The following is a 17,953-nucleotide window of genomic DNA, read 5'->3' on the forward strand; positions in this document are numbered from 1 at the left end:
TATTCCAGTCGGAACCTTTTCCGGTTGGGTGGTCATCAATGTTACTGCTGCTGCGGCTGCCACATCCAGCCCGAGGCTCCTGGCAGTGGCTGGTTGAAGGGAAGCTGGGCTGAGGTGTTGACAGGTTGAAGGGAAGCTGGGCTGAGGTGTTGACAGCAGCTACTTGTGTCTGGGCACAGCAGCTTGTGGACGCGCTGGCCTTCCCGTTTCCCGAGCGGCGTCGGCAGGCTACGGTGTTGTGGGTATCCTGGTGTTGTGGGTAAACGACAATTTTGGCACCAGACGCTGGCTGCTTGACAAGCCCTTCGGGTATGTCCTATGCTTCCACACCGGTAACATTTAAATCGGCCAGCAGATGGAGCCCGTGGAGTATTTGTTGCTGCTGCTTGTAGGGGTGCAAGAGCAGCTAACACCTGACTGTGAGGCTGCTGCCTGTTTTTGTAATCCTGCTCCTAACTCCTTAATAGCTTCTACTAACATCGCTTGATTTCCTATGGGCACATTTGCCAATCGTTCTAAAGCTTCTTCTATAGACCAATTAGCTCTTAGGGTATTTAATACGTTCCTTGTAGCCTGATTACAGTTCTTGAGTGCGCATTGTTTCAACAAAGTACCCTTCATGAAATCAGGGACTCCTGCCCGCTCGATAGCATTGGCTGCCTTATCTATAAAAGATCCGAATGACTCATCTCTTCCTTGCTTTATTCCCATATAAGAGGGGACCCCGCCTGGCTCTTTTATCCTATCTATAGCCAACAGCACCAGGTGCATAGCCTCCCGACATTTATCAGGACCGAGTAACGCCTGTGCTTCTGTCCGAAGAAAAGGCCCTAGACCCATTAGCTCCTCTAGGGTTATCCTGTGTAATGGGTCGCCTGGCTGCCGTATTACTGCTACGCATTCCTGGCAGAGTGCCTGCCAGTGTGCATTAAACAAGAGCTGCTGATGCTGAGTGAAGATAAGCTTCGCTATTCCACTGCAATCAGCCAGCAGTAACACCTGAGTCCCCTGGATATAGTCAAGCATTTGTTTTGTGGGCTCACTGGTTAGCCCAAATTGACTAAATGGGGACCATAATTGCGACAGCAGCTTCCAGTCTAGAGCAGTTATTGTTGCTTGAAACCCGCCCCCTGCCACAGGTGAATATATCACTGGACAAGCAACATCCATAGCTGCTTTTATAGGCTCTTTATCCCCCGTAACGATGATATCTTTTGCTACCGCTGCCCATGCCTTCGCCCCCGTGCAATGGCCCCCGCTAGGTCACTCTCTGACCCAGGGATCGGCTCATTACCAGGAGGAGGAGATGGAGGGTTTGACACAGGCGGTGCAGGCAGTGCTGTTGTAGCACAGGCGGTGGGTGAGCTGCTGCTTGAAGCAGGAGCTGATGTTGGTGGCAAAATGACTGCAGATGTGGCAGGAGGTCACGGACAATTGAACCAGTCCCCATAACTCTTATTCTTATCATGCGCCATGCTAGATTGCTGCGCAGCCTTCTTTTCTGCCTGATATTGTAATGACTCATTATGCACAACTCGCCATAGCTTTCCCAACTTTTTTGCAGTTTTATTTTCATCTATAACTGCCTCCCACAGCGTGTCCCCAAATTTATGCCACTCCGTTAGTTCATGTACTGTATGAGGATTTTGAAAAATTCCTTGTTCACACCCGTAAGCTAACCTGGGAAGCTCTTTCTGCAAATCTATGCCCTTAACCTGACGCTTTTGTAAAAAGCAAGTAAATAAATCATATGCTGCTTGCCTTTCTCTTTCCATTTTAAGAATGTCAGTGCTGTTGCAGCCCCACAAGGTCTCGGCAGCACGTATCGGCCGGGCTCTTTGTTGAGGTCACCCAGGGCGCGGCACCTTCCCTTTTTCAGCGGTGCTTGTTCGCCGTCCTTGCTGCGACAGGACCCGAACTCCTACACCGATCCACTGTGGTTGCCGTTACAGGAATCACATTGCAGGGTCACCATATGTGGGAAATCAGCACAAGAAATGCGGCACTCAATATGCGTGATCAGCAAGTCTCAAACTTTATTGATAGTTCACACATATTTATATTGGTGTTAATGAAGCTTATACATATTGCAAAGCTGAGCTCATTATTGGTTAATTACTTATTGGCTAACCACACCTATATTCTGATGGTTATTTTGTTACTACTTCTACATTCTTGTGGTTATTCTGCTGAAACTATCCTCATATTTTTGGCAAAAGATCCTCTCCCCCATCCTGCTGTTGCACCAAGGACACAATGTCCTTGTCAGTGGTTGGACACCAACTGCTGAATCCTAGACTTGTCTCTGTCTAACTTAAGCAATGGTATTATGTCGACATTACCTTTCTCAGCTAGCCAACTGTCCACAAAGCTCTCCACATTGCCTTATCCTAATGAGCCCTGTGGTGCATTTGGAGCTGAGCCCTTGAACCTCAGGGCCTGGGAGGAGATTGCACAAACCTTTCCAGGATTCAAAGTCAGAAGAAAACTCCAAAGTGTCTCAGAGCATTAGTGGGTCTCACTGAGATCCATCCCGAACACAGGCTCCTCATGGACTCCTTGGAGGAGAGAATTGGTGGCCAGGATGGCACAAAAATCTCTTGGACACTCAGTGTGGAAAGGAAAATCCAAACTACCTTAAAAAACTTGAGTATCTCCAAGCATTACTGAGCACCACTGAGTGCCAGTACAAAGCTCTCAGGGGACTCATTAAAGCAGATAATTGGGGCCATGACTGCACAAACCTTTCACAGAGTCTGTATCAAAAGGGAAACACCAAGTACCTTCAAATAACTGAAGTACCCTGAAGCATTAATGAGCCCCACTGAGTGTTGTTACTGACAAAGCCTCTCCAGGGACTAATTACAGCAGATAATTGGAGGCCATGATTGCACAAACCTCTCAGAGACTCCAAGGCAAAAGCCAAAGCCAAAGTCCTTTGAAAAACCTGCAGCCCCTGCAGGGAGCATGAAGGAGCCCCCAGGGCCATTGCTGAGCAAGGCTCCCCAGGGACTCCTTGCAGCAGATCCTTGAGGCCACTGGGATGTGGGCTAGGGGGGGATGCTGAGGGCAGCACAAGGGGCTGACAGTGCCCAGCCTGGCTGGGGCTGTGCCAGGAGGCCCCAGGGCCTCAGGACAAGGTGTCTCCTCCCAGCCCTTGGTGGCACAGACCCTGCTGTGCCCCAGGGCACCAAGACTTGGCTTCTCTTTGTCCCCACCTGTCATCACTGCCTGCAGTTCTCTGCTCTGCCTGGGGCCTGGGGACACTTGCTCAGTCGTGTCCCTCTCTGGGACCCATTAAAAGTCCAAGAAACTTTGGAGTTGGATTCTGCCTTGGAGTTCTGCAGAGGTTTCTTCAGCTCTCTCTCAGGGACTGATGTCCAGGGCCTGAGCACAAAGCCCCAGAGGCTGATTAAAGTCCTTGTGCTGTGTCTGTGCTGCTGAGCTGGGCTGGGCTCCTGGCACAGAGGCAGCTCCTGGTCACCAAGAAGAGCTTCAAAAGCACATTTCTCTGGATGAGCAGCTCTTCTGCCAGCCCAGCAGGGCTGGGGCACTGCCTGCAGCCAGCGCGGGCACAGCACAGAGGCACAGAGAGCTTCAATCAGTCAGGGCTGGGAAGGGGCTGAGAAGTGCCTGGGGCACAATCACTGCCAGCCCTTGGCACAGGAACCTCTGGCTGCAGGACAGTGCAGCTGCAGCTCCTGGAGCCATCTCCTCAAGCTGGAACATGCCAATGCCTGCAGAGCCTGTGAGTACATTCTCTGCTTGTCTCTTGTGCAGAGCAGCCAGGGGTGCCCAGGGCTGTCCTGCAGAGCAGGGTCCTGCAGCCCAGGGCGCTGTGCTGGGGCAGGGACTCTGCTGCCTGCCAGGGACAGCTCTCAGCCAGCCCTGGCAGCTGCTCCCAGCGCTGGGGAGAAGCTCTGGGGGGAAGGAGCCGCCCTGAGCAGGGCCGGGGCTGCTGCTGAGAGGGGCTGGGTGGGGCAGGGCTGCTCCCAGCTCCAGACCAGCCTGGGCACAGCGCCGGAGGGCACTTCCCAAAGAAGGTAAGCCTGGGATTGCTGGAAAGATCAGGAGCTTTCCTGAGAGTGTTTTCTGTTTCCTGCTTGGAGCAGGGTGGGAAAGTTGGGGTGATGGCAAAAAGATTATTGCTTTTTATACATTTCTGATACATTCATAGCTCTGTAAATTACTATTATATAGTTATAAATCTACATTCCTTACTTAACACTACTAAATTCCTATTAACTATATTAAACTACTCTTATATACTTATATAAATATAATCCTTAATTAACACTAGTACATTTCCTAACCATTCTCTTAGATTTTAGAAAAATGAGCTCACTGTCAAAATACATTCCTGAAATACTGTCTTATCAGTCTTATTATCAAATAGTCCTATTGTCAGGAAGAAAACCTACAAAAACATTTTTTTATTGACCAGAATGTGAGCAGTCATAACAAAAAGTGAAGGTAAAGAAGCCCTTGGACCTATTCCAATGCATTGAGCCAGGGTGTGTAACTGGGGCAACTGAATCTGCTATTGGATGTTCCTGTTAAATATCCTAATTAATCAACCTTGATAAATTGTTGAAGTCAGGCACCGGGTGTGCCCCATCCCCATTGGGACACCTGGAAGCTTCCAATTTATGTCTGGTTTTTACTTTACTGTTCTAACCCTGTTGCAAGGGTTGGTTTTTTTTTTTTTGTTTTTTTTTTTCTCTTTTGATTATAGACAACAGGGGGATGAGAGGAGCAGAACAGGAATTGTAATCAGATACAGAATATTCTGAGTTGAAAGGGACACACAGGATCATCCAAGGAGTGTTTGAACATTTACAGAGACTCCAGAACTGTAAGTTTGGGTGGTCAGTGTCCCTGCTGGGAGCCTCCCAAAGGGCCCTCAGCCACTCCTCAGCCCTGCACAGCAGCAGCATCACCTTTGCAGGGCCCAGCAGGGCTCTCCGGAGCTGCCCTTGCCCAGCTGCACACAGAGCCTGCCCCAGCCAGGGCCCTGCACACAGGCAGGTTTCTGTAGGGCCCCAGCCAGGGCACACAGGCTGGCATGGGCTCTGTGAGCGCTGGCAGGGACAAGGCTCCTCTCAGCAGGGAATGTCCAGGCCCAGGGAGATGCTCAGGGAAGGAGAGGGGGCTGGAGAGAGCAGGGCTGGGGCAGGAGGGCACTGTTGGTGTGTGGGAGGTGCCGGGCACAGCTGGGCACGGGAACACTGTCCTGAGTGCCCGGCTGTCTCTGCCCTGCCCTCTCAGGCACAGCACCACAACATCTGCTCTTGGTTCTGCCCTGCCCTGACATTGGCACTGTTATCTGCTGCTCTCAGGGAGGCTCTGGCATCTGCAGCAGCTGAGTCAGGCACTGCCCTTGGCATTCCTGCCAGGCAGGGCTGTCCATGGGAATGGGGTGTCCAAGCTTCCCTGGCACCTGTGGGGCTGTGGGCAAAGCAGTCCATGGCAAAGGGGAATGAGCTGAGCCCCCTCCCTGAGATCCCATCATGGGCACAGCCAGGGATCTCCTTGCTGTGCCCTGCCAGGCTCTGAGCTGCCCTCCTGGGTGCAAATCTGTGCCAGAGCCTCTGGGAGTTCCCTGAATGTCCCACGGGGAAGGGCAGAGCTGCCACAGCTGAGGAAATGCTGCTGGGTTTGCCCAGGGAGCCGTGAGTGTCCTTGGCACAAGGGGGTGCTGAGACCTTGCCCAGAGACCTTGAGAGAGAGTGAGACATTCAGGGATCCCTCTGCTCTGGGCAGGGTCTGGTTTATCCCAGGGTGACCCAGGAGTGTGATTGTGCTCTGATTGCAGCCCAAGGTGCAAAGCCAGGGCAGTTGGGAACAAGCCCATCCAGCCCCTCACATTCCCTCAGCCACAGGGAATCCTTTGCCTCTCCCATCTCTCAGTGGCAAACTGAGTGCAGCAGAAATGCTGGGGATTTGTGACCTCAGAGAGCCAGGAATGATGTGTGGGTAGGAAAACAATTCCTAAAAACAACTCATGCCATCTATTTCCTTTAGAACTTTCCTTTAGGAGTGCAGATGCTACCAAGACTTTCTGCATTAGGAGTGATTCCCCTGAAAAATCTTGAACATCCAGCCTTGTCCCTCTGCCCCATGGCCACAAACCCAGGGCAGTGGGGCAGGGAGGGCTCCTCAAGAGCGCCCATGCACAGGCCTGGCTGCTCCTGGCACACTCAGCCAGCACAACTGGAGCTCAGGCAGGGACCTGGGTGAAGGTTTTCCCAGAGCAGGAACAAGGCTGGGTGACTCTCAGTGGGACAGTCTGCAGGGAATGGCCCAGGTTTGGCCCAAAGCAGCCTCTGCTGACTTGTCACTGTACGTTTCTCCATGAACAGGTGCCCATGTGCAGCCCCAGCCAACGTCCAACAGCAGCTCCATCAGGCACTTCCTCCTGCTGGCATTGGCAGACAGGCGGCAGCTGCAGCTCCTGCACTTCTGCCTCTTGCTGGGCATCTCCCTGGCTGCCCTCCTGGGCAACGGCCTCATCATCAGCGCCGTAGCCTGCGGCCACCACCTGCACACGCCCATGTTCTTCTTCCTGCTCAACCTGGCCCTCAGCGACCTGGGCTCCATCTGCACCACTGTCCCCAAAGCCATGCACAATTCCCTCTGGGACACCAGCAACATCTCCTACTCAGGATGTGCTGCTCAGCTCTTTTTCTTTGTGTTCTTCATCTCAGCAGAGTTTTCCCTCCTGACCATCATGTGCTACGACCGCTACGTGTCCATCTGCAAACCCCTGCACTACGGGACCCTCCTGGGCAGCAGAGCTTGTGCCAACATGGCAGCAGCTGCCTGGGCCAGTGCCTTTCTCTATTCACTGCTGCACACAGCCAATACATTTTCCCTGCCCCTGTGCCATGGCAATGCCCTGGCCCAGTTCTTCTGTGAAATCCCACAGATCCTCAAGCTCTCCTGTGCCAAATCCTACCTCAGGGAACTTGGGCTTCTTGCAGTTAGTGGCTGTTTGGTATTGTGTTGTTTTGTGTTCATTGTTTTCTCCTATGTGCAGATCTTCAGGGCTGTGCTGAGGATCCCCTGTGAGCAGGGAAGGCACAAAGCCTTTTCCACCTGCCTCCCTCACCTGGCTGTGCTCTCCCTGTTCCTCAGCACTGCAGCGTTTGCCAACTTGAAGCCCCCCTCCATGTCCTCCCCATCCCTGGATCTGGCCCTGTCAGTTCTGTACTCAGTGGTGCCTCCAGCCCTGAACCCCCTCATCTACAGCCTGAGGAACCAGGAGCTCAAGGCTGCAGTGTGGAGACTGATGACTGGATGCTTTCAGGAACATTAAACTGCTGGCCAATTTCTGCAAATCACTTGAAATAAAAGTCATCTTTGATACTTCTTGTTGGTTTGGTTGGTATTTTTTCCTTTGTTTAATTTTTAAAAATCTTGTCCAACAAGAAATTCCATTGTTTGTGCCATTTCTCATTTTATTTCTCTCCACCTTCCCTGTGGCCACAGACTGTCTCAATGAGGGGCTGAGGTCTCAGTGTATTTAAAGGAACTAAAGGATGTCCCAGCAGAGTTTTCTGCAGAGATGCCCTTTTGTTGCCTTCTCTGGAGCTGCAGCAGCAATGTCTGTGTGCAGAGCTGGGGCAGATCAGTGCTGGCCCAGCAACTGTGCCCAGCAGCAGCAGCAGCACTTGGTGTTGCCAGTGCTGCTGCCGTGGCCCTGCCCCGCTGCCCTGGTGGCCCTGGTGTTGCTGCAGGGCCTGAGTGCTCTCGGGGCCGGGCACAGCCCTGGGGGTGGCAGTGCCGGGGCTGCAGCAGGGACAGGCCATGGGCACTGCTGGGGCAGCGCTGACGCCTCAGGCCGGGCCCTGGGGGCTCCAGGCTCCTTGCCCAGGCTCTCTCAAGAACACGGCCAGGCCAATGCTCAGCACAGAAACCCCCGTGAGCAGCCCCAGGCTGGCCGTGGGCAGGCTGGGGGCAAACAGCATGGCTGGGGCTCTGCAAGGGCCCTGGGGCAGATGGGAAGGAGCAGCAGAGCAGGGGCTGATCCATCCCCAGTGCGCTGCACAGCCCAGGGCAGCGTCCCAGAGCGTCCTCGTGCAGCTGCCAACAACATCCCCCCTCTGCAGCCCTGGCCTCTCCCCCAGCTCACACAGGTGCCCCATCCTTGCAGGCACAGACACGGCAGCACTGCCTCAGCAGCCCCTGTTTGCATTGCACACAGCAGGGGCAGCACCCCCATGCTGTTGCTGTGGGGACATGAACCTGAGGGAGCACAAATGCCATCAGCCCCTGGGGCCAGCATGGCCTGGGGGACACCAGGGAAACCACTCAGCTTTGTCCTGGCCTCTGCACTCAGCCAGAAAGTTTGTTCCCATCAGCTGGGAGTTTCCTGTCCCTCTGCAGACGCTGTTGCTCAGAGCCAGGGCTGCCTGGCAGCCACCCCCAAACTGCCCTGAGCATTTCCTTGGCTTCACCTTTGCTTTCTTTACTCTTCCCTGGTACAAATTTCTTCTTCTTGCCCACCCTTGTTCCCTCCCCTGCAAACAGCCCATCCCTGTTTGCCCTCTCCTCTCTGGCCCCACTCCCCATTGCAGTCCCTGACTTGGCCCCATGGGAACGTCCCTTGGGCAGCAGGATCATCCTACAAGTGCTGCAGGAATTGTCTGCAGGCTCCTGCAGTGCCTGGTGCTGCTCCCTTGCCAGAGGCACCCCAGGCCAGGGGGGCACATCTGGGCTGCTGTGTCTGCCTCTGGGGCTCCCTGTTCTGGGCAATGAGGAGGAGCTGCAGGGGCTCTGCAGGACTGACAGGATGGGCTTTGGGGCTGCCAGGAGAAGCTGAGGGACCTGGGCTGCTGGAGCTCCTGAAGAGGAGGCCCAGGGCTCATCCTGCAACTGCTCCAAGGGTGGTTTCAGAGAATCCCAGAGTCAGCAAGGCTGGAAAAGACCTTGGAGATCATCAAGTCCAACCTGTGCCCTGACACTGCCTTGTGTCCCCTGAGCCTCCTCTTCTCCAGGATAAACAACCCCAGCTCCCTCAGCCTCTCCTCAGAGGACTTGTGTTCCAGAACCGTCCCCAGCCTTGTTGCCCTTCTCTGGACACACTCCAGCCCCTCCATGTCCTTCCTAAATTGGGGGCCCAGAACTGGACACAGCACTTGAGGTGCTGCCCAACCAGTGCTGAGCACAGGGGAAGAATCCCTGCCCTGCTCCTGCTGGCCACACCATTCCTGATCCAGGCCAGGAGCCATTGGCCTTCTTGGCCACCTGGGCACACTGCTGCCTCATGTCCAGCCTGCTGCCCATCAGTCCCTGCAGGTCCCTTTCTGCCTGGCTTCCCTCCAGCCACTCTGTCCCCAGCCTGTAGCACTGCAGGGGTTGTTGTGGCCAAAGTGCAGGACCCAGCACTGGGACTTGTTAAAACTCACCTTGTTGGATTTGGGCCCTGGATCCAGCCTGTCCAGGGCCCTGTGCAGAGCCCTCCTACCCTCCAGCAGATCAACACTCACACTCAGCTTGGTGCCACCACGATTTCATGAAGCCCCAGAGTGTCCCAATGGTCTCCATGATTCCATGAGGCCTCCCAGTGTCACAATGTTCCTTTGGTTCCATGGGACCCCTTGGTGTCACAAAATCCCTTGGATCCTTGGGCCCTGCAGTGTCACAATGGCCCTTGGTCCCCCAATGCCCTGCAGTGTCACAATCGATCCTTGGTTCCATGAGGTCTGGCAGGGCAGCAATGCTCTCCTTGGTTCCACAGTGTCACAATGGCCTCTTGGTCCCAAGGGCCACCACGGTGTCAAACATGTTTCCTTCATTCCAGGAGTCCCTGAGGAGCAGCCCTGGCCCCTTGGTTCCATGGGGCCCTGCAGTGTCACAATGGCCCAATTGTGACACCAAGTCCTGCTCTGTCACAATGCTCTGCATGGTTCCACAAGGCCCCCCAGGGTCACAGTGGCCTCTGTGGTTCCAGGAGGACCCAGACTGTCACCATGGACTCCTTGCTTCCATTCAGCCCCACAGTGTCACCATGGCCCCTTGGCTCTGTGCTGCCATGTCATACACAGTGTCACCATGGTCCTCTTGGTGCCACCAGGCCCCACAGTGTCACAATGGCCCCTTGCTTCCCCAGGGCCCTGCAGTGTCACAATCATCTGAGAATCAGCCAGGCTGGAAAAGACCTTGGAGAGCATCAAGTCCAACCTGGGACCCAACACCACCTTGTCACCCAGACCACGGCACTGAGTGCCACATTCAGTCTTTCCTTAAACACTTCCAGGGATGGTGACTTAGCCACCTCCCTGGGCAGCCCATTCCAATGCCCAACCACAGAATCACAGCCCTGGTGCTGCTGGCCATACCGTTCCTGATCCATTGGAGTGCCAGTGGTTGGATGAGGGAAATGGTGGGGAGGGGATAGGGACAAAGTGTTCTAGATTGTCATCCATTAAGTGTCTTGATTTTCATATCTGTTCAGACTGGATTAGAAGGTGCTAGAGGTCAATATCAATAGGAGATTGCTGATACCAATCTACAAACAGGAAAAAAAAAACTTAACATGACAAAACACTTCTTTCTGCATTGTTTTCAATACAGTGTATTCACTTAGAATACACTTCTGAAATCTGTCTAATTATTCACAGAATTTAATAAAAACATAGACTATTCCCTGTGGCTGTTGTTGTTCTGGAATTTTGCATAGATGTTTATGAGCTTTCCTGACTGAATTCCTGAACTGAAGAGCTCAAGAAAGAAGAGGCCTCTGGAGTAGTAAAACTCATCAGCAACCTCCAAGTGGCTGAGGATCCATCCCCATCAGAGCAGCAATGAACAGAAATGGGCACAGCTTTGTGGCTGCCCCAGCTTTGGCATGGGCCCTGAGTCTGGAGCAGGAGCAGCTCTTGAGGGCCCCAAGGCCAGGGCTCTGGTGCTGCCCTGGGCAGATGGGATGGCAGCAGGGGCTGCAGAGCTCTCAGCACCTCAGGCCAAGGGGAGCAGGGCAGCCAGGGAGCCTCCTTTGGCCTTGGCCAAGCACCTTCCCCCATGGCTGGGGCTGAGTCCTGTGGCAGCTGCAGCTGCTGCTGTGGCCTTGGCAGGGGCTGAGGCTGTGGGGCCAGTGCCCAGAGCAGCCTGGCCTGAGCAGAGCTGTGGGGCCAGAGCCGGCTGGGCTGAGCTGGGCTCAGAGAGGCCCTTGGTGCTGCCCAGAGCTCAGGGCAGCTGGCAGAGCTTGCAGGGAGCTGGGCTGGGCTCCGAGAGCCGGCCCAGAAACCATCAGTGTCCATCTCAGCCTGGCTGAACGTGCAGGGGCAGGACTCAGGCCAGGCCTTGTGGGGCAGGGCCAGCGCCTGTGCAAGGCATTGCAAACAGGCAAGTGGCCCAGAGAGGAGGCTGCTCTGTGCCCTTGGTGGCAGGGACAGAGCAGGGAGGGGGCTCAGGACATTTGTCAGCGCCAGCCTCTGTGCCCAGCCTTTGGCAGCCCTGGCTGCTGAGCCCAGCTTTGGCCTGGGCTGAGTTTGGCTGTGGCCCAGCTCCATCCTCCTGCGGGGCTCAGGGCCTGTTCCCGGCCATGGCCAGCCCTGGCTGCCTCTCTGCTGGCCCAGAGGCCGGCAGAGCCCGGGGCAGGGCTGTCTGTGCAGCCCCACAGGTGCCACGGGCTCTGCAGGAGCTGGCAGAGGCTGCCCAGCAGGGAGGCCATGGGGCACAGAGCCCCAAGGCTGCTGTGGGCACCACGGCACAGGGGCCGTTCCCAGCCGCAATGCTCCTGGCCTGGGCTGGGCCTGCACAGGGGCTGGGCCACCATGGCTGGGCCAGCACAGGGCCACAAAGGGGCCACGCAGCCGCTGCCGGGGCTGACAGCAAGGCCAGGCACACACAAGCAATTGCTGAGCATGGCCTGCGCTGGCCAGGCCTGACTGTGCCAAAGGCAGAGCTCAGCTGCCCTTGGGGGCTGCAGCAACACTCCAGAGCCCAAAGAGCCTCCATGGCTGGGCTGGAGACCAAGGCTGCAGCAGGGAAATGCAGGGCTGCTGCGGGATGGGGAGGCCATTGAATTCCAGCACACACCTCAGCTCTCTGATGATCCCAGCACCATGCTGGGCCCTGCTTCAGACTGGAGCAGAGCAGATGTTGATGGGACAGGAGCCCTGCGGGGCTGTCAGGGACCTGCAGCTTGCAAGGTGCTCTGCTGTCCCTCAGGTGCTCTCGGAGAGATCCAATCCCAGCTGGGCACCTCAGGGCACAAGTGGCACTGCCTGTTCATGGGCACACAGCTGATGTCTGCCTGGAAAGGGGCACAGTTTTTAATAACTCTTAGTTTCATAATATGCAAGGAAATCTTTATTATCTGGGTCATTTGAGTACTTTTAAGGCATGGCAATGTATTCCCATCAGAAAAGGGCGTCTCCTGGAAGCATTCTGATGGCAGGAGAAGAAATACTGTTCTTTCAGTCAGCTTGTGTCACCAATATTCAGTCTAATATTTAACATCTCTTTTCCATCAGGTGTTTCCAGCTATCCTGGTTAAATATTCATGTCTAAGTACATCTCTTCACTAGACCAGATGGATCTATGACTTTTCCATTGCTCCCAGATTTCCTCCTCCAGGTGTTCTCTGGTCATTCAAGTCCCTCTCAACTGACTGGTTTCATGCTTTGACCTCCAGGGAGTTGCCCAATTTTCTGATGTTCAAATAAATATGAAATCAGTAAACATCCTAATTGTCTTTATATCTATCACAGAATTACATTTTCTTATGTCTCTGTCTAAAACTGTTCCAGTACAGAAATCCCCTGGGGATCTGGACATTTCAGATGCTGCTGGGACATCCCAGAGAGCTGAGGGAAGAGCTGGGATGGTTCTTGAACTGTTCAAATGTCCAACTTGTGTTTGCTGGCAAGAAACCTTTCTGTGCCTCTGAGTGTCACCAGTCCCTGAGCCCAAAGGACACAAACCTGATGAGTTGTGGCTCCCACTGCAGGGGCTGCACTTGGACCTTGGCTCTGCACAGGAGAGCTCTTCATCCCCTTTCTCTCTTTTCCTCCCTCTGGGCATGGAGGGAGCTCCTGACTTCAGCCTGTGACTCGTGTGTGCAAAGAGCAAATCTGGGCAGAATTCGGGGCAGGGAGGGTTTGGGGAGACCTTGGGAGCTGTGCTGGGCACAGAAGGTGTTTTCCATTGCTCTGAGACTGTCTGCTGTGCAAAGTGGATTTAATATCCAGCAGAGGAATGACTTTTGCATTTGATGGAGCTGTGCCTTCCCTTGCCTTGCTGGCTGACAAGAAATGAACATCCCTCTGTGTCTCGGGCAGCTCCTTCTCCAAGGAAAGCAGGTGGGAGTTGGAGCCAAGGAGCTGAAAGCTGCAGGTGCAGCCTGGGCTGGAGGGAGCTGAGATTTGCACAAGGCTGCTCTGAGTGCCAGGGCTTGGATGGGGGAAATGGTGGGGTGGGGGTAGGGACAGAGTCTGATTGATTGTCAGCCATGAAGGGTCTTGATTTTCATATCCGTTCAAACTGCATGAGGAGGTACTTGGATTCAATGTCAATTGGAGATTGCACATATTGATTTATGAACAGGAAAAAATCCTAAACAGGACCTAAAAAAATGTTTTCTCACTGTCCTTTTAAATATAATGCATTCACTTTGGATATACTACTGAAATCTGTCTAATTAACCACAAAGGATTTGAAAATTAAATCAAATTATTCCCAGAGGCTTGGTTTGTTCAGGTGTTCTGAATGTTCATGAGCCCTGGGACACTGAATTCCTGCACTGAAGAGCTGAAGGCTGAACAAGCCTCTGGAGCAGTGAAATTCAGCAGCAGCCCCCAAGTTGCTGAGGATGTCAGCAGCCCCCAGTGAGGCCATCCCTGCCCAGAGACCGTGGGGGAATGGGCAGACAAGGAGAGCGTCCCTGGGGCTGGGGCAGCACAACTCAGAGGCACCAGCGGCTCCAGCTGGGCAATGGAGTGTGGGATGTGGCTGGGAAAGCCCTGCCTGGGCTGGGCCAAGCAGCACACACAAGCCCTGACCCCCATCCCCCCAAACAACTCCCTCAAGGAGACATTTAAAAGGAATTGCAGTTGTTTGTGTCCTCTGAGTTGGACTCCCTGGAGAAATACCAACAAAAGATTCTCAGGAGCTGAAAAGAACAAAACAGTCACTACCCGGAGCTTTGGAAAATCAGAGAAACTTTGGCAAATGGTTTATTATGACATTGTAGTAATTTTAGTTTTTTAATTTAAGATTTTTCTAATATTGAGATTTCTTAATTAATGTATTGATGAGTGTGGTGAGTTTTAGTGTTGGTTAATTATTTATGTATTTATTTTGTTGTGAGATAGGATTATGGGAAAGGTAAAGTAGTCCTAACATTTTAAAAGGGTATAGAGAAATTTTTATTAAAAGTAAATTGAAAAAGAAAAAAGTAGTAAGAATTAAAATAAACCCTTTAGAACACTTTTTTTTCTTTACAACTTTTTCTTTTTACTGACAATGTAAAGAAAATAAACTTAAAATTTCTAGTTGGTTTACTATTTCTAGAATAGTCTTTTTTTAGTTTACTTTAGTAGAGAAGTTTTTCTTGTTAAGGTTATGGAGATTTTTTTACAAGAAGAAAATTTTTTTTTTGTGGTTCTTAATTCTGTCATGGATAACAGTTGTCTGGGGAACTTTGTTCTTGTGAAGTTGTTTTTATTGCTACAAGTTTTTTTACAGCTTGCAGATGGGCCATGTCAACTTATGGGGTATTGTTTTAAAGATGAGTTCTTTAAGGGTAAAAGCTTTTATTTTTTACTTTTAAAATTATTTTTATCTCTGGGAATAGAGATCTTCTCTTGTGGATACTGGATTACTTGGATTTTTTCCCTCCTGTTTAAACTTTAGATGAAATTATGGTTATTTTAACATTTGTTTATTTTAGTATAGAGGGGTTTTTTTTATATTAATTGTAATTTTTTAAAAAGTTTTTTGTATTATAAATAAAAAGAGTTTTTTCATTATAGTTTACAAGAGGATTTTAGTTTTAAGATTAAGGTATTTTTTCTTTTTTTACTTGGGATTTATTTTCTCCTTTACTGACTTTAATGTTTTTATATATTTTTTTATATGTTGGTATTTTGGTTTTTTCTTTTACTCGATGGAGCAATGAAGTATTGAAAGGATTAACACCTGACCTGCCAGTAATTTGTGGTGGAAGTTGTGGTTGGGTTGTGTTAGAATTGGTTTAATGGTTGGTTTTGGGGGGGTTTTTTTGTGTTTAATTTTAGTTGTAGGGTTATTTTGTACAGGTGGTAGGTTGTAGGGGTTTTTGGTTTTAGTTGTGTTGGGGTGGGAGGGGACTTGATGGTAAGATTTTAACAGCTGTGGCTGGCTTTGTTCTGGTTGGGGTGTTGTAGCCTCTTTTGTTTTCCTGTTTGGGAGCTGTTGGGGTTTGGTTTGGTCAGAATGGGGACAATGGGGGTGGGGGGGCGCGGCCTGGGGAGGGGGGAAGGGGCTCAGCCCATGGCAGGGTTGCTTGGTTTGGTTTGCTTTGCTTTGCTTTGGTTGAATGGGGGCCGGGGCCAGGGCTGCTGCTTCTTTGTCGACTGGAAAAGAAAGGAGATTCCTGGGTTTTTTTGTCTTTTACATTTGTGTTTAACAGAGGCATGTTCAGTATCTCATTGGTTTAACAGATTGTCAGTAACACAAGAAGTTTTGTATTACTTTTTAAAATTCTTCTAATGTCAAATTACAACAGATATTCAATCAACAAAAAATATTTCTCAAAGCATTGACTTGGCCCATTCAACTTCACAAACTCTAAGCCTGTTCAATTTAATGTTAATAAGAATTTACAGGAGCACAGAAACAGAAGACGCAGAAAGAGAGAAAGACAAAAAAGATGTAGAGAAGCACACACAGAGCTTCCAGCTCCTGCATTCTAGCAGTGTTCAGATGGAAATTCCAAGAGGAGGTAGGGTCAAGATCTCTGCTTGCCTTGTGGTCAGCCTTCAATACCCCTTGGTCTCCCTGGGCCCTTCCCCCAGGTGGGACTTGGGCTCATTTGGTCCCTCAGGAGCTGGGCTGGGGCTGCAGAGGTGGCTGTGGAACATTGCCTGTGCTGTGCCAGGGACTGGCAGCCACTGCTGGGCTGGGATAGAGGCTCTGGGGGGATTGGGGTTCCAGGGCAGGGCAGGGCTGGGGTTCCAGGGCAGGGCATGGCTGGACCTGCCCCTTCCTCCCCCACGCATGAAATGTTTCCAGCCAACAATCTCCTCCAATTTGTCACAACAGGCAATATTGGAGGTGGAACCCAAATTCTGGCCATGGGCACCTGGCTGAGAAGGACAGTTCTTTTCCATAGGAAGGAAAGCACAGAGCCCCAGTGTTTGGAGAGCCTCAGTAGGCCAAGGCCAGCCAGACTTGTCAGGAATGGAAGATTTTGTCTGGGACCAGACTTTAGATATAGGGAATTGTGGAGGTGGAACCCCAATCTCAGCCATCGGCACCTGGAGAAGCAGGACAGTTCTTTATCATAGGAAGGAAATCACAGAGCCTTCCCCAGTGTTTTTCAGACAGATGCAAAGTGACTCTTGTAAAACCACTGCAAGACAGACTTGTCCTGGGAATATTCCTATTGGAATAATCGCTGGATATAAGGTGTTGTTCTATTCCTGGAGGCCCATACTGTTGTTATCAGATTTCTAAAGTCCATACCTCCTTGGTGTGTTCTTACAGCTGCAGATCTTCACAGCACAGACTCCTTCCTCTACATCTTGTTCTCTCACAGTTCAGGGCTCCTCCAAGGCTCTCCCTGACTGGCTAATCTGCCCCCTTTTATCCCAGTTATCTTCATTGGTCACAGCTAGAGCCCAATTAAGGACATCGCAGCTGCAGCCCATCAAGGACAACCGGGACCTCCCGGGGCAAAGCCTTGATACAGATATTCAAATACAATACATTTCCTCTACTATAATAAGGAAATTTGGAGGTGGAATCCCAGTTCTGGCCACGGGTGCCTGGAGGAGGAGAAGAGTTCTTTTCCATAGGAAGAAAAGCACAGAGCTCCAGTGGTTCAGCAGCAGATGAGAAGAGACCCTCAACATGCCAGGGTCAGCTGGACCAGTCAGGCAGCCCCTGGGAGGCCAAACCAGCCAGACCTGTTCTGTGTTCCCTTGGTTTTGTGGGGCCCTAAAGTGCCACAATGGCACCTTGGATCCAGGGGGCCCTGCCATGCCATAATGGTGGCTTGATCCCATGGGGTCCAGCAGTGTCACAATGGACCCTTGTTTCCATGGGATCCAGCAGTGTCACAATGGCCCCTAGGTTCCAGAAGGCCTCGCAGTGTCACAATGGTCCCAATGATTCCATGGGCCCTGCAGTGTCACAATGGACCTTTGGACCCTGGGGGTTTGCAGTGTCACAATGGTCTCCTTTGGCTCCATAGTGTCACAATGGACCAGTGATAACAGGAGGCCCCTCTGTGTCACCCTGGAGCTTTGGTTCCATGCAGCCCTGCAGTGTCTCAAAGGCCTCTCGGTTTCAGGAAGCCCCACAGTATCACAATGGTCCTCTTGGTTCTGTGGGGACCCCCAGGGGCACAATGGTCTCACCGGTTCCGTGAGGCCTGACAGTGTCACAATGGTCTCCGTGATTCCATGAGTCCCCTTAGTGTCACATTGGTCTCCTTGGTTCCATGAGGCTGTGAAGTGTCTTAATTGTGTCTCCATGATTCCATGAGGCCTTGCAAAGTCACAATGGACCTTTGGCTCCATGGGGTCTCACAGTTTCACAATGGACCCTTGGTCCCATGACACCTCAAATTGCCTGTCCTTGCAGCTTTAGTCTGAATCCTTGGATAGACAGAATTTGGGAGGCCAAACTCCACTTTTGTCTATTGGGCATCTGGACAAGAAAGACAATTATTTTCCATAGGAAGGAAAGTACAGAATCCCAGTGTTTCAAAGGATGATGAGAGCTGGCCTTCAGGAAGCCA

General features: G+C 51.9%; 1 protein-coding gene across 1 annotated transcript; it reads left to right on the forward strand.

Moving 5' to 3' along the window:
• Window positions 1-1,204: 1,204 nt before the first annotated feature.
• Window positions 1,205-7,300, forward strand: LOC139603518 (olfactory receptor 14I1-like; the record flags this gene model as incomplete). Its single annotated transcript, XM_071454480.1, has 2 exons — window positions 1,205-1,313; window positions 6,363-7,300. Coding segments are annotated over exons 1-2 (1,047 nt in total), but the record flags the coding sequence as incomplete, so codon positions are not given.
• Window positions 7,301-17,953: the final 10,653 nt, after the last annotated feature.

The sequence above is a fragment of the Agelaius tricolor genome, unplaced genomic scaffold (genome assembly GCF_023055355.1).
Source record: "Agelaius tricolor isolate 1412-34295 unplaced genomic scaffold, bAgeTri1.0.p SCAF_39, whole genome shotgun sequence".
NCBI classification, from domain to species: Eukaryota; Metazoa; Chordata; class Aves; order Passeriformes; family Icteridae; genus Agelaius; species Agelaius tricolor.